Raw genomic sequence first — 13,852 nt, 5'->3', positions numbered from 1 at the left:
GCCTGACGGCCCAGGCCGAGGTGGCTGGAGCGGGGCCCTATCAGCTCTCTGTCAGGTCCTCCAGATGCCAGCGTGCAGCCAGGCCTCCCATCCCCGGTGGATCTGTGCGGTTCCTCGCGCACGCAGGAATGGAACAGCCAGTTTCCTTCCCTTGGGTCAGGATACCCCCAGACCACGCGAATCCCGTTCGACTCTCAGGTGTACACATAAATGCCGTTTACTTCGTAGGCGAGGTTGGTTCAATAAATTATGCAGCCGGCACTGCCTGCCTCCCACGACTCTCTCCCAGCGCGGCCCCTCGGTCCCTGGTGCCCACCCCCGCGCTGCCCTCCACCCCCTACAACCGAGCTTTCCAGTCGGTGACCGGCGGGCAGGGGAGGAAGCGGAAGCCGTATCTGCTCTCAGCCGTGCTCTGCACCGACAGCGCCACCATCGGGCAGCTCCGGTCCACCCTCTTCCGGCATACCTGGGGACGCGGAGCCTGAGAGGCGCGCGGGGCTGGGGGGGACGGGGGAGGGCTGCACGGAGGGGGCAGGGCCGGGAAGGGGAAGGGGCGCGGAGCCTGAGAGGCGCGCGGGGCTGGGGGGGCGGGGGAGGGCTGCACGGAGGGGGCAGGGCCGGGAAGGGGAAGGGGACGCGGAGCCTGAGAGGCGCGCGGGGCTGGGGGGGACCGGGGAGGGCTGCACGGAGGGGGCAGGGCCGGGAAGGGGAAGGGGCGCGGAGCCTGAGAGGCGCGCGGGGCTGGGGGGGACGGGGGAGGGCTGCACGGAGGGGGCAGGGCCGGGAAGGGGAAGGGGCGCGGGGCTTGAGAGGCGCGCGGGGCTGGGGGGGGCGGGGGAGGGCTGCACGGAGGGGTTAGGGCCGCAAAGGGGCGCGGGACAGCCCGCGCGCGCACACTCACCCGGACCCTGTGCTCCTTCCTAGCCTGGCAGTCCTCGAGGCACAGACCAGCCTCTGCGGGGAACAATGACGCGATCCGTCAGGCCAGCCTCCCACCTCCCTGGCGGGCTGCCCACCCTCCCTCCGCGTCCCCGCGCGCTCACCGGGGATGGCGGGCAGGAGCTCCGGCGCGAGGGTCTCGGCGGCCTCCGACTGCGCTGGTACCTCCCGTGGGCGGAAGATCTTGCTGGTGCTCAGCCGGGGGAAGAGGACCCGTGTCCTGGTGGGGCGAGGGGGTCGTGAGATCCGGATCCCGCCCGCGGGAAGGGCAGTCCTGGAGAGGAAGGGGCCTGGGGAGGCAGGGGGCCTGGGGGTGGTCTTGAATTACTGGGGGGCGAGCCTGGAGAGGACGGGACCTGCGGAGGTAGGTGGTGGCCCTGGTCAGGAACCAGCTTGGGGAGCGGCCCCAGAGGGGACTGGACCTGAGGTAGGGGAATGGTCCTTAGCAGGAAGTCTGGGGAGACGGTTTTTGCAAGGGTGGGGCCGGGGACCAAGGGACCCGCAGTGCCCACCCGGGCCTCCGACGTCTGGCCCGGGCTTCCCGCACCCTGCCCGCGTGGGAGTGTTGAGGCCCAGGCTTCTGCTCGCAGGTGTCAGCCCCATGCCCAGCCTCTGAGAGCAAGAAGCGGTCTATGGACAAATCGGTGTTGTCGGCGAAGATCCTCGAGGTGGGGGACACGCAGTGGGGGGCCTGATGCTTGCTCAGGACCTGCGGGGCCAGCCGGGAGGGGCACAGCGGTCACCCCCATCCCGTGGGGCTCAATCCCCACCCCACCTCCAGCTGGGAAACACACTGACCTCGCCCTTGGGGTTCAGGAGGAGAGTCACACATCCCCGGCTGGAGCAGAAGTGCACGGGCTCCTGGCCCAAGGAAGAGGGCAGGTGCTTCTTGGTGCTGCGGGGCCCCTCGCCCCAAACCTGGTGGACATCAATGGGGCAGTGGGTGAGGAGCGGTGGGGGCCTGAGCCAGGGCCACGGGGGCTGGCAGGGAGCGGGGCGCACCGTGACGTGGTGCCGCGGCGCCAGCAGCGTGCCCAGCGGGAAGCGATACATGCACACAGGGAAGTCGTGCAGGTGCTGCTGCAGCATCAGGCCACCCAGGTCCGCAGTCTCCTCCAGCGATTGGTTGAGGATGCGCACAAACCTCTCCCTGCCGTTAACAGCCACGATCTTCAGGCAGGAACCCGTTGGGCTGGGGTGAGGAGCAGGGAGAGCAGGGGCACTGTGCAGAGAGGCGTGGGCACCCCTCCGCTGCGCCCCAGTCAAGACCCACTCCTGCTGTGACCCTACCGGGTCACCCCCTCACCTCCAATGGCGCTCGGAATGTGGGTGCTCTGGATCTGCACAGGACTCCTTCATCAGGACAGTCTTGCCAGGCTGGTCCTGGTGGGCTTTCTGGAGATCCAGAGAAAGGAGACCTGTTGGAAGGGGTACTTCCATATGGAACATCCACTGTGGACATCTCATGGGAGGCCCGACCGACCTGCAGCACCCTGAGGGTGCACTTGGGAGAGGAACAGCTCCCGGGGTCAGATCCAGAGCAGGAGGGCTGGACCCTGGAGGCTGAGGGAAGCAGAGGTATAACTCCAAGTACGGGCCTGGGGGGGCAGGGGGGTACTGGAGCCAGAGTGCCAAGACAGCAGCACTTACCATCCAAGACCACCCTAACCCCTAGGGATGGGACTGGAGCGGCCTTGCTCTGGGCAGTTGTGAAGACCAAGCTGTTGGGGGACATGGTGTTTAGGGCTTTGGGCAGAGATCACAGCCTTGCGGGGGGGGGTAACTGGGGAGGCCCGCTCCACTCCACCTTCAGGCTGTGTCTGCATTTCCCCGCTGAGGCTCCTCAAGCGTGCCTCTGTCAGCTCAGAAGAATTGTGGCCTGGCGTGCCGGGTGGATGTCCTGTCACCTTCTGCATGCGGTAATGCTCAGCCAGCTGGCCACTGCTGGAGTCAGAGTCCGCGGCCCCCGAGCTGCTAGTGCCCACGAATGGCAGGGAACTCCACTCGACACTCTTGAGATGCTGTTCCACGTGCTGTTTGTGCAGCTCCGAGCCCCACTCGTCCAACAGTGGGGACTGTGGGGGTGGCAGGGGTCGTGGGTGCCTGTGGGCCACAGTCTACTGATCTGTTCGCTGCTGCTGGTTTTGGCTTCTAGACTCTAGCCTTGTGCCCATCTAGCCTCCCCAAGGTGGGTGGGGCACCCCGGGACCCAGCCTAGGGAAGAGGCTCCTGGAAGGACCATGAGGGCTCAGGAGCCCTTTCCCTTCACTGTGAACCTCGTCCTACAGATGGGAGAACTGACCTTCGAAGGTGTAAGTTACTTGTCCAGAGACATTAAAGGTAGAACTTGGACTCTGGCCCACATATGCCAAGGCACGCTCTCCCCCCTGCCCTGCACCCCTGGAGGATTGCCAGACCGGCAAAGTTACTTTTGGTCTGAGCTGGACTCGATGTTGATGAAGAGGTTGGGATACCGCTGGGCAATGCTGTTCCAGTCCACATCCTCCAGCCGGAAACCCTGGTCAGGAAGCAACAGGCATGTGGCCCTCCCCTCCCGCAGGGCTGCCAGCTGTGAAAGCACATGGGGGCCTTGCTTACCTCCCCAGTGGAGGGACCCTGTTCACTCTCAGAGAGGTCACTGAAGTCCATGAGGGTTTCTGCAGTTACCACCTGCACAGGGGGAGTGGAGGCCAGTGGGCAGGGGCTGGGGGATAGAGCCTCCCTCCTTTGACCTCACCAGCACCTGAGGCACACACTTGCTCTGCGTCCACTGGGCGGAACCAGAGGGTTCCTCCCTGCCCCATGGCTTCCCAGGCAGGCCAGCCCCCCTCCCCCGAGCAAAAGCACCTGAAGGAGAGACACTGGCTACCCAGGGGATGTCCAAAGAGGGTTGGGGAGGGGAACACGGGAGGCAGGAAGGTGGGCGGAGTGGGGCTTACCTCCACACTGCCGGTGGAAGATCGTAATATGCGACCCACCCAGGAGGAGCGGGCCAGCTGCAGGAGGCAGGATTTCTGGAAGGCCTGCAGCTCAGCCTCCAGCTGCTGCATTGTGGTCACGGTCTGCAGCAGACGTTCCTCCAGCTGGGACTTCTCCTGCTCCAGGAGGGTGCATAGGTGGGCAAGGTCTTCTCCAGGTGCCGACCCCCAAGGCCAACCCCTACCTGGCCCCTGATCCTCACCCCAGCCTGGGTCCCCTGCCCAACTCCCTGATCCCACCTGCCCCTCACCAGCTGGGCCTGTTCCTTCTGTTCTTTCAACTCCAGAGTCAGCTTTTGGACCTGGTTCTGCAGGAACTTTTCCCGATTGCGTGCGCTCCTGGGGGAAGGGGCAATCTCAGCAGCCCCTACCTCGAGGTCAGTAACCAAGGAAGGGAGAAGGAGGGGCCCCTCTTCACTGACATTGGGGGCCCAAGGGCACAGAGTTCCAGGGGCTAGGCCAGGTCTGGCTCTGAGAAGTCTGGGTTGTAGGTGGGGTCTAGGTTCAGTGACTAAAAATGTGTTCAGAGTTAGGATCTGGGTACATTCACAATATATTCACTTTTTCAGGGTTAGGGTAGAGGGTCAGGGTCCAGGTAAGGCTTAGGGCTAGAGGCAAAGGTCAGAGTAAGAATCAAGTTGGAGTGTCAGTCAGGACCAGTGGTTGGGCATGGGGTCAGACAAAACCCAGGAGTTCTGGCCAGGACAGAGGCTGGGTTGAGCTGGGGGACTAGCGCTTGGCTGCTCACCTCTCGGGTGGAAGTCCAGCCACCTCGTGCAGGACGTGGCAATGCCGGGCATCCCGGTGGTTCTGGATGGCCCACCGCAGGGCCTGGATCTCTAGTCCCCGCTGACCCCACAGCAGCTGCAGGGTTCGAGGGTCCAGGGACTTAGGGGCCAACCTGCAATGCCAGCGATCAGGCCCTGCCCTCTGGCTGACCAGGCCCAAGTGGCTGACCACCCCTCCCTCCCTTCCTTACTGCAGGTTAACAGAGAAGACCACCCGTGGAGAGCTGGGCTTGGTGTCCTGTGGGCATGTGGGAGCCACTGGTTCTTGGGGTGTGCCAGCTGGAGGCTCCAGGTGGCCATTGACTGGCTCTTGGTCCACCAGGGATAAGGAAGCCTCTTTCTCGGCTCCTTCAGCCTCTTGGCAAGACTCAGGGACCATTCTCGATGTTCCTAGGGGAGCTGAAAGGGATAGTGTGGCTGTCATTCTTGTGTCCTATGTGTGGATGCCCCGGTGGGGTTCTCCTTACGTGGCCGAGCGTGTGCCTATGCCTGACAGCCCTAGACAGTACCACACCAAAGAGGTCTGTGTGTGTGTACACGCGTGTGTGTGCATGCACCCCACAGGACACTAGACTGCTGGTCACATGTGTGCCCACATCTGTGTGTTTCTGACCAGGACAAGGCAGCAGGTCACCCCCCACAAGCAACATGTCACCTGAGTGCGCATTTCCTGTTGTCATCCCCCTGTCACCCTTACCTTCTAGGACCTGAGGTCCTGTCCCTCAACCTAAAGCAAGGGTCCACAGAGGGACTGGTCCTTTGCCTGTGATGCCCCCAGACCCAGGGCCTTACCCCCAACACTCACCTGAGGCCTGAAATCCAAGCAGGCCTAGGGAAAGAAAGGCTCTAGAGTGTTGCCATGGATACCAGCACTCAGAAGGGGAGGGGCTGTTTGTTACCAGGAGCTTCCAGGGAAACCCCAGACCAGGGCCTGAGTGAGCCTTGGGCCCACCCCCTGACCCAGCCTGAAGGAGAAACTCTGAAAGGCTGGGTTGTTGACCAGCAGGCCTTAGCAGGCACAGGAGACAACAGGGTGACCAGCAGGGCCTGCCATGGTCACACACCCAGTCTGCCGCCCCCAACGAACCTTGAGGAGGCTCCCACGGTCCCTCCCCAGCCTAACTGCGGCAGGTATTGGAGACTGCCCTGTGTATGGGGGCTTACTGGACTCTACCCAGCAGTGAGCCCCTTCTGAGTGCTTCCACAGCATCTTTGCACTCAGAGGCTGATGCCGACCTACCTAACCCCCGAGTCAGAAGCCTCTCTTTCTCCAGTTCATCTCCACCACCTTGGGGAGCCGTGGGGACACTCTCCTAACTATGACAACAGTTCCCTCTGCCCCAGAACAAAAATGAGGCACCAGACCTGACACACAGACCAATGCCCTCCAGCCTTCACCCACCCACCTCACTTTCATTCATTAAGACTCTCAACTCTGCCTTTTTGTAGGACTTCCTGTGCTGGGGAAGATACAGGCAGGCAGGAGGACCCCCCATGGCTCATTGTGAGGAGGCAGAGCAGGCTCTGAAAGCCTGGTCCACAGACAGCACTGAGGCTGTGAGGGACCCTGGCTGCTGAGCTGGCTCGGGTTCTGCCAGGCACAGGGTGCCCGCGTGTGTCCACAACTCGAGGAGACCCTGGGCCCCACTGGGGGCAGGGAGGGGTGGGGGAAAAGAGCCCAGGGTCATTGTCTTGCTTTGTCCCCAGCAACCTCAGGGCAGCCTTCTCCCCCACCAGGACGGTCAGCCTGGCTGCAGCCAGAGAGCACGCCGCTCTCCCGCGGGGGCTCCCAGCTCCCGACCCCTGTGCGTCCTGACGACGGGCCCTGAGAGAGCCGGGTCGGTGGGACCCTGGCCTTGGCGGGCCGCGTCTGCCCCTCTGGGTGCACAGGCTACGGGGTCCCAGGCCGGTGCCCCCACCCTAAGCACCGGCCTTATTGGGCTGGGGGGGGCTTCTGAGGAAGTCGGCCCGGGAGCGGAGCCAGACACCTGTCTCACGCGCTGCCAGCCGGCCGAGGACGCGCTTCCGCGTAGTTCGCGGTCTTCAGGCGTGCGTGGACGAGGCTCAGCCCGCCCCTCCGCGCCGCCGAGCTCCGCCCACACCTGGGCGCCGCCGGGGGCGGGGCGGGCGGGGAGCCAATGGGAAGGGCGGGGCACAGGAGGGACAGCCAATGGGCGTTGGTTCAGGGCGGGCGGGCGACCCTGGGAGCCAATAGGGAGGCGCGGGGCGGGGCGCTCGGGCTGCGGGCCAATGGAGTGGCGAGCCGGGGCTCGCCCGCTGCGCTGGAGGCGGCAGGTTGCGGCGGCACCCGGCGCCGGGAAGCAGCCGGTTCGAGTCTGCGTCCCGGAGGCCAGCGAGCGCCCAGGTGAGCCGCGCAGGGACCCAGGTCCTCCTGCGTGCGGGCCGCTGCCTCGGACGGAAACTCCGATGGAGGGGCGCGGGCTGGGCCGTCGTGGGGGCCGCGCCGCACCTGCAGCGGCTCCGCAGCAGCGACGGCGGCCTGGGGGCCGAGCGCAGCGGCTGGCGGGAGAGAGAAAAGGGCTGCCCGCGCCGGCACGGGCCGCCCAGGCGCGGTTCCGTGGCTCCGGAGGGCCGAGGTCTGAGTCGCGGGGGAGGGGGCGTTCCCATGGCAGCGGGAAGCAGTGTTTTCGTGAGGGCGCCCTTGGGTGCCTGAGGCCGGCGTCCCGTGGGAGGGGCAGTGCCTTTCGAGCCAGGTGACTGGGGAGGCAGGAAGTTCTGGATCTGGTTAATGATTCGCCTTGTTCCGGGAGTGGGGCGGGGCAAGAGGAGGCTGGGAAGTCGGGGAGCTTCAAAGTGCTTCTGGAGGGCACAATGATTACCCATTGGGGGGCTGGTGTTGACTACCTTCACCCCAACAACGTATGGCCTACGTGTGGGGCTAAGCATAGGAGAGCAGGCCTGGCATGGGGAGGGGGCAGTAGCCCTGAACCACTTCTGGAGGTGAGGAGAGGAGGGGCCAGGCGGTGGTGGGGCCAGGCAGGGCCTGACCCTGTGGCCTTTGTCCTCCCTGCATGACAGGGATGCTCTCCGGGCTAGCAGCGATGGAGCTGAAGGTGTGGGTGGATGGCATACAGCGCGTGGTCTGTGGGGTCTCGGAGCAAACCACCTGTCAGGAAGTGGTCATAGCACTAGCCCAAGCAATAGGTGAGTCCTTTCAGGCACAGATGGCCCAACAGGTGCACCTGAGGTGGGGCCTGGCCCTCGGGCCCCTTCTCCCATTGAGGGTGGGGCTGGCTGATGATCCCTCTTGCCCTCCCCTAACTTCTCAAGCCAGGTGAATGGAGGCTGTTGGGGGGGGGGGCACAGGCTGACCTGTCTCCTCCTACCCCAGGCCAGACGGGCCGCTTTGTGCTCGTGCAGCGTCTCAGGGAAAAGGAACGGCAGCTGCTGCCCCAGGAGTGTCCAGTGGGTGCCCAGGCTACCTGTGGACAGTTTGCCAGTGATGTCCAGTTTGTCCTGAGGCGGACAGGGCCCAGCCTCGCTGGGAGGCCTTCCTCAGACAGCTGCCCACCTCCTGAGCGCTGCCCAGTCCGAGCCAGCGTCCCCCCAAAGCCACGGCCAGCCCTGGGCCACGAGCAGCGCCAAGCACTGACCTTCAACCTGGGGTGCCCTGGGCTGGTCACCAGCCCTGCGCTGCCTGAACCTGTGGCCCCTGTAGCACCAATCCCAGGCTCCTGTGCAGACCTGCAGGGCCTGGAGCGAAGAGTGCGGAGGAACGCAGTGGAGCTGGGTCAAGAGGCCTTCTGGGAGCAGGAGCTGCGGCGGGAGCAGGCACGGGAGCGTGAGGGGCAGGCGCGCCTGCAAGCCCTGAGCGCAGCCACTGCCGAGCATGCTGCCCGGCTGCAGGCCCTGGATGCCCAGGCCCGTGCCCTGGAGGCTGAACTACATCTGGCCTCTGAGGCCCCTGGGCCCCCCTCACCCACAGCATCTGCAACTGAACGCTTGCGCCAGGACCTGGCTGCCCAGGAACGGCAGAGCGCAGAGGTACAAGGCAGCCTGGCCCTGGTAAGCAGGGCCCTGGAGGCCGCCGAGCATGCCCTGCAGGTAAGCCCACAGGCCCCCGAGCCCCTGCTGATGTCCCCAGTGTGAGCAGATTTGGGGGTTGGTCTCAGGGTCAGACTAGGGAGAGCATGAGGCCATGGAGCCCTATGGCTGTGTCCCCTGAGGGCTCCCTGTGCCCCAGGCCCAAGCCCAGGAACTTGAGGAACTGAACCGGGAGCTCCGTCAGTGTAACCTGCAGCAGTTCATCCAGCAGACGGGGGCTGCACTGCCACCACCCCCGCCGCCAGACAGGGGCCCCCTCAGCACACAGGTCAGAGTGGTTCTGGAGGGAGGCCAGGTGGGTGGGAGGCCTGGCGCAGCTCCAAGCTGACCTACTCTCCCTATAGGATCTTCTGCCTCCAGCCGGAGAAGAGCCCCTCACAAGAACCCCTCAGAATTCTGCTCTAGTGTCTAGCCTGAGCCCAGAGAGTATGTCGTGTCTTCCCCACTTTGGGTGGGACAGGGTCTTCCTGGGGCCTCCGCAGTCCCCTCAGCCTGTGCCCTCCCCACAGTTGCCCCAATGAGGCAGAACTCCTGGAGGTAGCAGCTCTTGCCCCATAATGGATGTCCACTGCCAGCCCAGCCCTGGGCTCCAATGACACGAGCGAGGGCAGCCAAGGCCAGCCCGACCTGGACAACAGGAGATTGGTGGTCGCAGAGGATTCATTCCCCCATACAGTGGGAAGCCCTGGTGCCCTGGGCCTGAGACAGAACACCTCAGAGCCCTGGGGTTTCCGCTGTGGGGGGCAGGGGGAGGCTGAGGACACTTGCCCTAGCTCTTGCCAAGTCTGCCAACCCCCCTGGAGAAGCAGGGGGCGGGACCAGCTCAGAATTTGCTACGCCCAAAGGCCATGGCTCCTTATTGGGGTTGGGAGATGTGTGGACACTTCTCAGCCTGTGGGCGTGTGCTTGCATGTGGGAGATATCCTTCCTTGAGCCTGCATGCACACACAGGCATGCCGCCTCCCCTACCCCAACCCTAAAACCTCAATAAACTGCCCATAATGGCTTGAGTGTGTCTTGAGGCTGTACTGGACAGGGTCTGTGGGACCTAAAACTTGAGACCAGCCAAAGTCACTGGGGAGTACCCCAAGCTACCTGGGCCTGGCCACAACCAGGGCTCTTGAGAAGGGGGGGAGGGGTCTCCCGGGGACCAGTGGTCAGTTGGGCCCAAAGCTGGGGCTTGTAGGGCCTCACATTTCCAGCTGCTGCACCCAGGGGCTCTCCTTGGCAGCCTCAGCCTGGGTTGAGAGTTGGGACAGTGTGGGGCCTTATCAGCCTCAGCCCTGGTCTGAGTGCCCTCCTCTGGCCTACTCCTCACCAGTAGCAGGAACTGCCACCCCATTGGGATGGCTCCTGGACATGCCATACCTGCCTATCAGGTTTACTGAGAGCTTGTGGGGGCAGGTCCCGACTCCTGGTCGGCCAGGACCAAGGAACTTCACCCAGAAGAGCTGTGTAGGCCCCATGAGGGTGTGCTGCCCAGCCTTCCAACAGGCCCCCTCTGCTTCCCAGGTGGGTTGTGAAGGCTCTGCTCTGTGCCTGCAGCCTCAAAATGAGGGCAGAGTGATGTCCAAATCACGGCCCTGGTCCTGGTCAGGCTGCAGGTCCCACCTGTGAGCACTGTGGCTGTGATGGTCAGAACCCAGGGGCTCGGTGCAACCATGGATATTAGGGAACAGGAAATGGAGGCATCCTAGATGATAGGGGTCTTTGTGCTGAGTTTGGGGTCAGCAACTTTGGGATGGACTCCGCCTTCTGGAGTGGCCCCTGAGCTGGGCCTGGTGTTCCCCACTTCTTTTGGGGCCGACCATAGGGGACATGAAGTCCTGAGTACAAGGAGCAAGGAAGCCACCAAGAGGCAGCACCATCAGGAGCAGCTTGTGGGGGGGGGGGGCAACCAGGATACTTCCTGCCCAAGATGGAACAGGACTAGGAGCGACGACTGGACAGGCCAGGCAGCAGCAGGGGACTTCTGGCCCAGGCTCCTGACTCCAAAGCCCCCAGCTCTACCCAGCTCCTACCTACGCTCCCACCTGAGCCCACTGTCTACCTCACAGCAGCCCATTCCAGACACGGCCGAGTGCACAGTCACATGGGGTATAGCCTGGAATGCAAATACTGATCGTGCTGTGCCCTGGATGGGAGGGCTGGAGCTATAGGCAGTTACCACCAGGTCCAAGGGGCCTGCTCTCCCCACCCACAGCCCTCACCTGTGCTCAGGTGGGTTGGATGTACCTCTGGGCACCTGCCCCGAGCCCCAGCACAGGGTCATCTCCCAAGCTGAGCACACCAGCCAGCACAGGGCAAAGCCAGGTGCTAGCTGGGAACTAGCCCACACCCTCCCGGTGTCACGTGCTTTCCCACCCCCCAAAGGGAAGCAGTTCTGATGCTAGCGCAGCTCACACACCCCTGGTCTCCTTTTTGTTTCCAGGGAACACCTGTTCCTTCTGAGACCTCGCCAGGGGACCTGTCCCTGGTCTGCTACTGGCTGAGAAAGCTGATGACCCCTCTTTTCTACCTGGGAAGGGTCCTCAGGTAGCCGCTGTGCTCTAGGGTGGGGAAGGGGGCAGAACCTTCCTCCTCTGTGGCTGTTCCAGGTGGACAAAATCCCATATCCCCCAAAAGTGGCCACAAGTGCCTCAAATCAGTAAGGAAACGTTGGAGTTGCTGAAAAGTTTACTTTGGAGCTTTAAGCTGCACTTTGAAAACAATGATGTGAGCTATGCTGAGCTAAGGAGAGGCCCAGCTCCCCCCCCCAAAACACACACATCCACGCCATGGCAAGGCAGGACCAAGCCAGGTCAGGCCAGTTGCCCAGGCAGGGTGAGACAGGACCCTGCTTGATGTAACTGCAGAGGCAGCCTTCATCACTGTCTCTGTAGGGCCAGGCTGCATTGGGGGATGGCACTGGAGCTCCTCCTGACCTCCGAGTTCTGCTCACCCCCAGTGCAAAGGTACTCTTGTGGGTTGGCTGAGAACACTGGGGGTCACCCACAGCAAGTCATTGCCCTGTGGCAGCCAATCAGCTCCACTGGTTCTCAACCCTAAGGCCACCCACAACCTCGCTGTCTCCTGCAGAACCTGCCTGCCAAGCCTACTGGGTGTGACCCTCAGTACACCACAGTGACCTTTAGGACAGGCTCCCTCCAAACGGGAGTCCAAGTCCATGTAAGGCCACAGCTAAGGCTGCCTCTCCCTGACGCTGTGCTGACAACTGCAGACCCAGCTCCAGCCATCAACCCCCACTGTCTGGGAGAGGGCCTGTGGCAGACATCCTGGCCCCTGCATGCCTGGAGGCTGCTCCAGGCGTGGTCCCCGACCAGCAGATTTTCAGAGTGGATTGGAAACCCCCAGCAGAGAAGCAGGCCCTGCAGACAGGCTGGGGGCTCTACTAGGTGCCCCCACTTCTGGGAGGGCATGTCGCTGGGCACCACAAGTGGGTCCTTGGCATTGACTCCTTTAGTGGCCTTAGCTTAAGTGGCAGAAATGTACAGAAAAGCCAAATCCGTCACCATCTTCCTTAAGAAAGTTTCCAGAGGTGGTCCTTAAGAGACAGGTAGTAGGGGCTCCGATCCTGAGGGCCAAGGGTCTGACCACGACACCCGTGCCTGCCCAGGGCTGCCCTCGGCTTGGAAACGTTCAGAAGACCATCCCAGCAACTCTGCACATCCTGGCACCTGAGACACACAAGGAAAAGAAAAGTTCCCTCCAAGGGCGCATTTGGCCCAACCTGAGCCCCCTCTTGTGGAGGGCTGTGAAGCCCCACGATGTTTCCTCTTCCTCCCCACCGCCCCTGCTGAGCGCCGACAGGCAAACCCGGTCCACAGGGGCGCCCTCGCCTCTCCCCGCCTTGTTGCTCGCCCTCCCACCTGGTCTGGCTGTTCCCTGCCCGACACAGCAGGGTCACAGAGGGGCCGGGGCGGTCGCGCTGCCCAGGGACAGATCAGCCGCTGTCACACGCACAGTGGGTCCGGAGCAGCGCAGTGTGCGGTGGGCAGTGGCTGCCCTGCGCCTGGAGGCCACCGGGTGGACGGAGGGGCCGTCCCCCACCCCCGACCCCTCCTTCCCCTCCAACTTGTGCGTCCGAGCCCCACCGCACCAGCCCGGCCCGAGCCCCCGCCCGCCGGTCTGGGACCCCTCGCGCGTAACCTGCAACCGCGACGCGGGGCCGTCGCCGGCTCTCAGCCCAAATTCGGCGGCGGCCGCTGGCCCCTGGCGCCCCCGACCGGCCCCCGACCGCCCCGCGCCCCACGCCCCGCGCCCGGCCCGTATGCAAATATGCGGGTCTCGTAGCCAATGGCCAGCTGGGCCGGGCCCGCCCTGCTGCGCCCCAGCCAGTGGGCGCGAGGTGGGAGCGGGTCGCCACGCCCACCGCCGCGCGGCCCCTCGCGGGCGCGGCAGGCGCGTTCCTTTCCGCACGTCGGCCTCGGGGCGGGGCCGCCACCTGCCGGGCGGGGCCTGCGGGCGCCGCGCTGGGCCGTGCGGGGCGTCTCCCCCGCCGGCCGGGGCGGGTGGTACGGCCCGAGGCGCTCCCCCGCCCTCGCGGCGGGTCGGCAGCTCCCGGGACCGCGCGGGGCTGGGGTGCACGTAGCCCTGCCGCACCCTCGGGACGCCCGTGGGGCCCGCGTTGCCCGCGGCCCCCTCGGAGCGCTGTGGCTGGCGGGCGGGGGATCCGCCTCCTTGGAAGGCTCGGAGTCCGAGTCCGGAGGGGACACGGCGCGGGGCGCAGGGCCATCGGTGGTTTGCCCCATCCTGTCTGGGCTTTGAAAAAGTATAAAGCATAAGAACAGACTGTTTCGGACCTGGAGTTACTGACTCCTGGGTGGTGCCCCAAGGTGGCAGCCAAGGGAGATTTGGCCCTGGCCCCCTTCCCTTCACACTCCCCTCCCCGCCTCCATGGCCAAAGGGGACCCCTGAGGCAGAATCAGGGGACATGCGGACCCCTAATGAGGTAGAGAGATGCTTGCTCCCCTTTTGTTCCTGACACAGGAGTCCTCATAAGCCCTCTGTGCCCCTCCAAGTAAGCCAGAGCTCCCCGCTTTCCCTCACCTCACTCAGTCTCACGCATCTGCCTCAGACCCT

The 13,852-nt window shown here is 64.3% G+C and overlaps 2 protein-coding genes across 12 annotated transcripts; one reads left to right on the top strand and one right to left on the bottom strand.

Annotated features, from left to right (window-relative positions):
- Positions 1-301: 301 nt before the first annotated feature.
- Positions 302-6,820, bottom strand: LMNTD2 (lamin tail domain containing 2). Of its 9 annotated transcripts, none has more exons than XM_035722698.1 (15): positions 6,694-6,820; positions 4,897-5,104; positions 4,666-4,818; positions 4,169-4,256; positions 3,879-4,037; positions 3,538-3,609; positions 3,369-3,457; positions 2,747-3,042; positions 2,423-2,502; positions 2,246-2,334; positions 1,738-2,131; positions 1,452-1,648; positions 1,044-1,159; positions 902-954; positions 302-481 (listed from the first exon to the last, which is right to left on the bottom strand). In XM_035722698.1, exons 2-15 carry the CDS (start codon positions 5,082-5,084, stop codon positions 338-340), a joined length of 2,118 nt encoding a protein of 705 aa, XP_035578591.1. In that variant the 5' UTR covers positions 5,085-5,104; positions 6,694-6,820; the 3' UTR covers positions 302-337. The 9 variants fall into 9 exon arrangements, with proteins under 9 accessions (XP_035578591.1, XP_035578587.1, XP_035578590.1 ...); XM_035722694.1 differs by lacking the exon at positions 6,694-6,820 and adding an exon at positions 5,361-5,492; XM_035722697.1 differs by lacking the exon at positions 6,694-6,820 and adding an exon at positions 5,403-5,480.
- Positions 6,821-6,923: 103 nt separating this feature from the next.
- RASSF7 (Ras association domain family member 7) lies at positions 6,924-9,779 on the top strand. 3 transcript variants are annotated; one of them, XM_027580473.2, is made up of 6 exons: positions 6,924-7,070; positions 7,745-7,870; positions 8,058-8,770; positions 8,910-9,038; positions 9,115-9,196; positions 9,280-9,779. In XM_027580473.2, exons 1-6 carry the CDS (start codon positions 6,956-6,958, stop codon positions 9,309-9,311), a joined length of 1,197 nt encoding a protein of 398 aa, XP_027436274.1. In that variant the 5' UTR covers positions 6,924-6,955; the 3' UTR covers positions 9,312-9,779. The 3 variants fall into 3 exon arrangements, with proteins under 3 accessions (XP_027436274.1, XP_027436273.1, XP_027436275.1); XM_027580472.1 differs by having other exon boundaries at positions 9,115-9,779; XM_027580474.1 differs by lacking the exon at positions 6,924-7,070 and adding an exon at positions 7,088-7,419 and having other exon boundaries at positions 9,115-9,779.
- The last annotated feature ends 4,073 nt before the right edge of the window (positions 9,780-13,852 follow it).

Source organism: Zalophus californianus, chromosome 11 (assembly GCF_009762305.2).
Source record: "Zalophus californianus isolate mZalCal1 chromosome 11, mZalCal1.pri.v2, whole genome shotgun sequence".
Classification (NCBI taxonomy): Eukaryota; Metazoa; Chordata; class Mammalia; order Carnivora; family Otariidae; genus Zalophus; species Zalophus californianus.
The sequence above is the reverse complement of the archived record's forward strand: the minus strand, read 5'-3'. Positions and strand labels throughout refer to the sequence as shown.

Bases quoted from the DNA above. Each gene is read 5' to 3' on its own strand.
- LMNTD2 (XM_035722694.1), bottom strand. From the start codon at position 5,385: ATGACAACAGGAAATGCGCACTCAG. The intron at 4,257-4,665 runs GTGAGCAGCCAA...CCCTTCCCCCAG, and splicing joins GCTGGACTTCCACCCGAGAG to GAGCGCACGCAATCGGGAAA. The intron at 482-901 runs GTGAGTGTGCGC...CGCGCCTCTCAG, and splicing joins GGAAGGAGCACAGGGTCCGG to GCTCCGCGTCCCCAGGTATG.
- RASSF7 (XM_027580472.1), top strand. From the start codon at position 6,956: ATGGAGTGGCGAGCCGGGGCTCGCCCGCTGCGCTGGAGGCGGCAGGTT. The intron at 7,871-8,057 runs GTGAGTCCTTTC...CTCCTACCCCAG, and splicing joins AGCACTAGCCCAAGCAATAG to GCCAGACGGGCCGCTTTGTG. The intron at 9,039-9,114 runs GTCAGAGTGGTT...CTCTCCCTATAG, and splicing joins GGGGCCCCCTCAGCACACAG to GATCTTCTGCCTCCAGCCGG.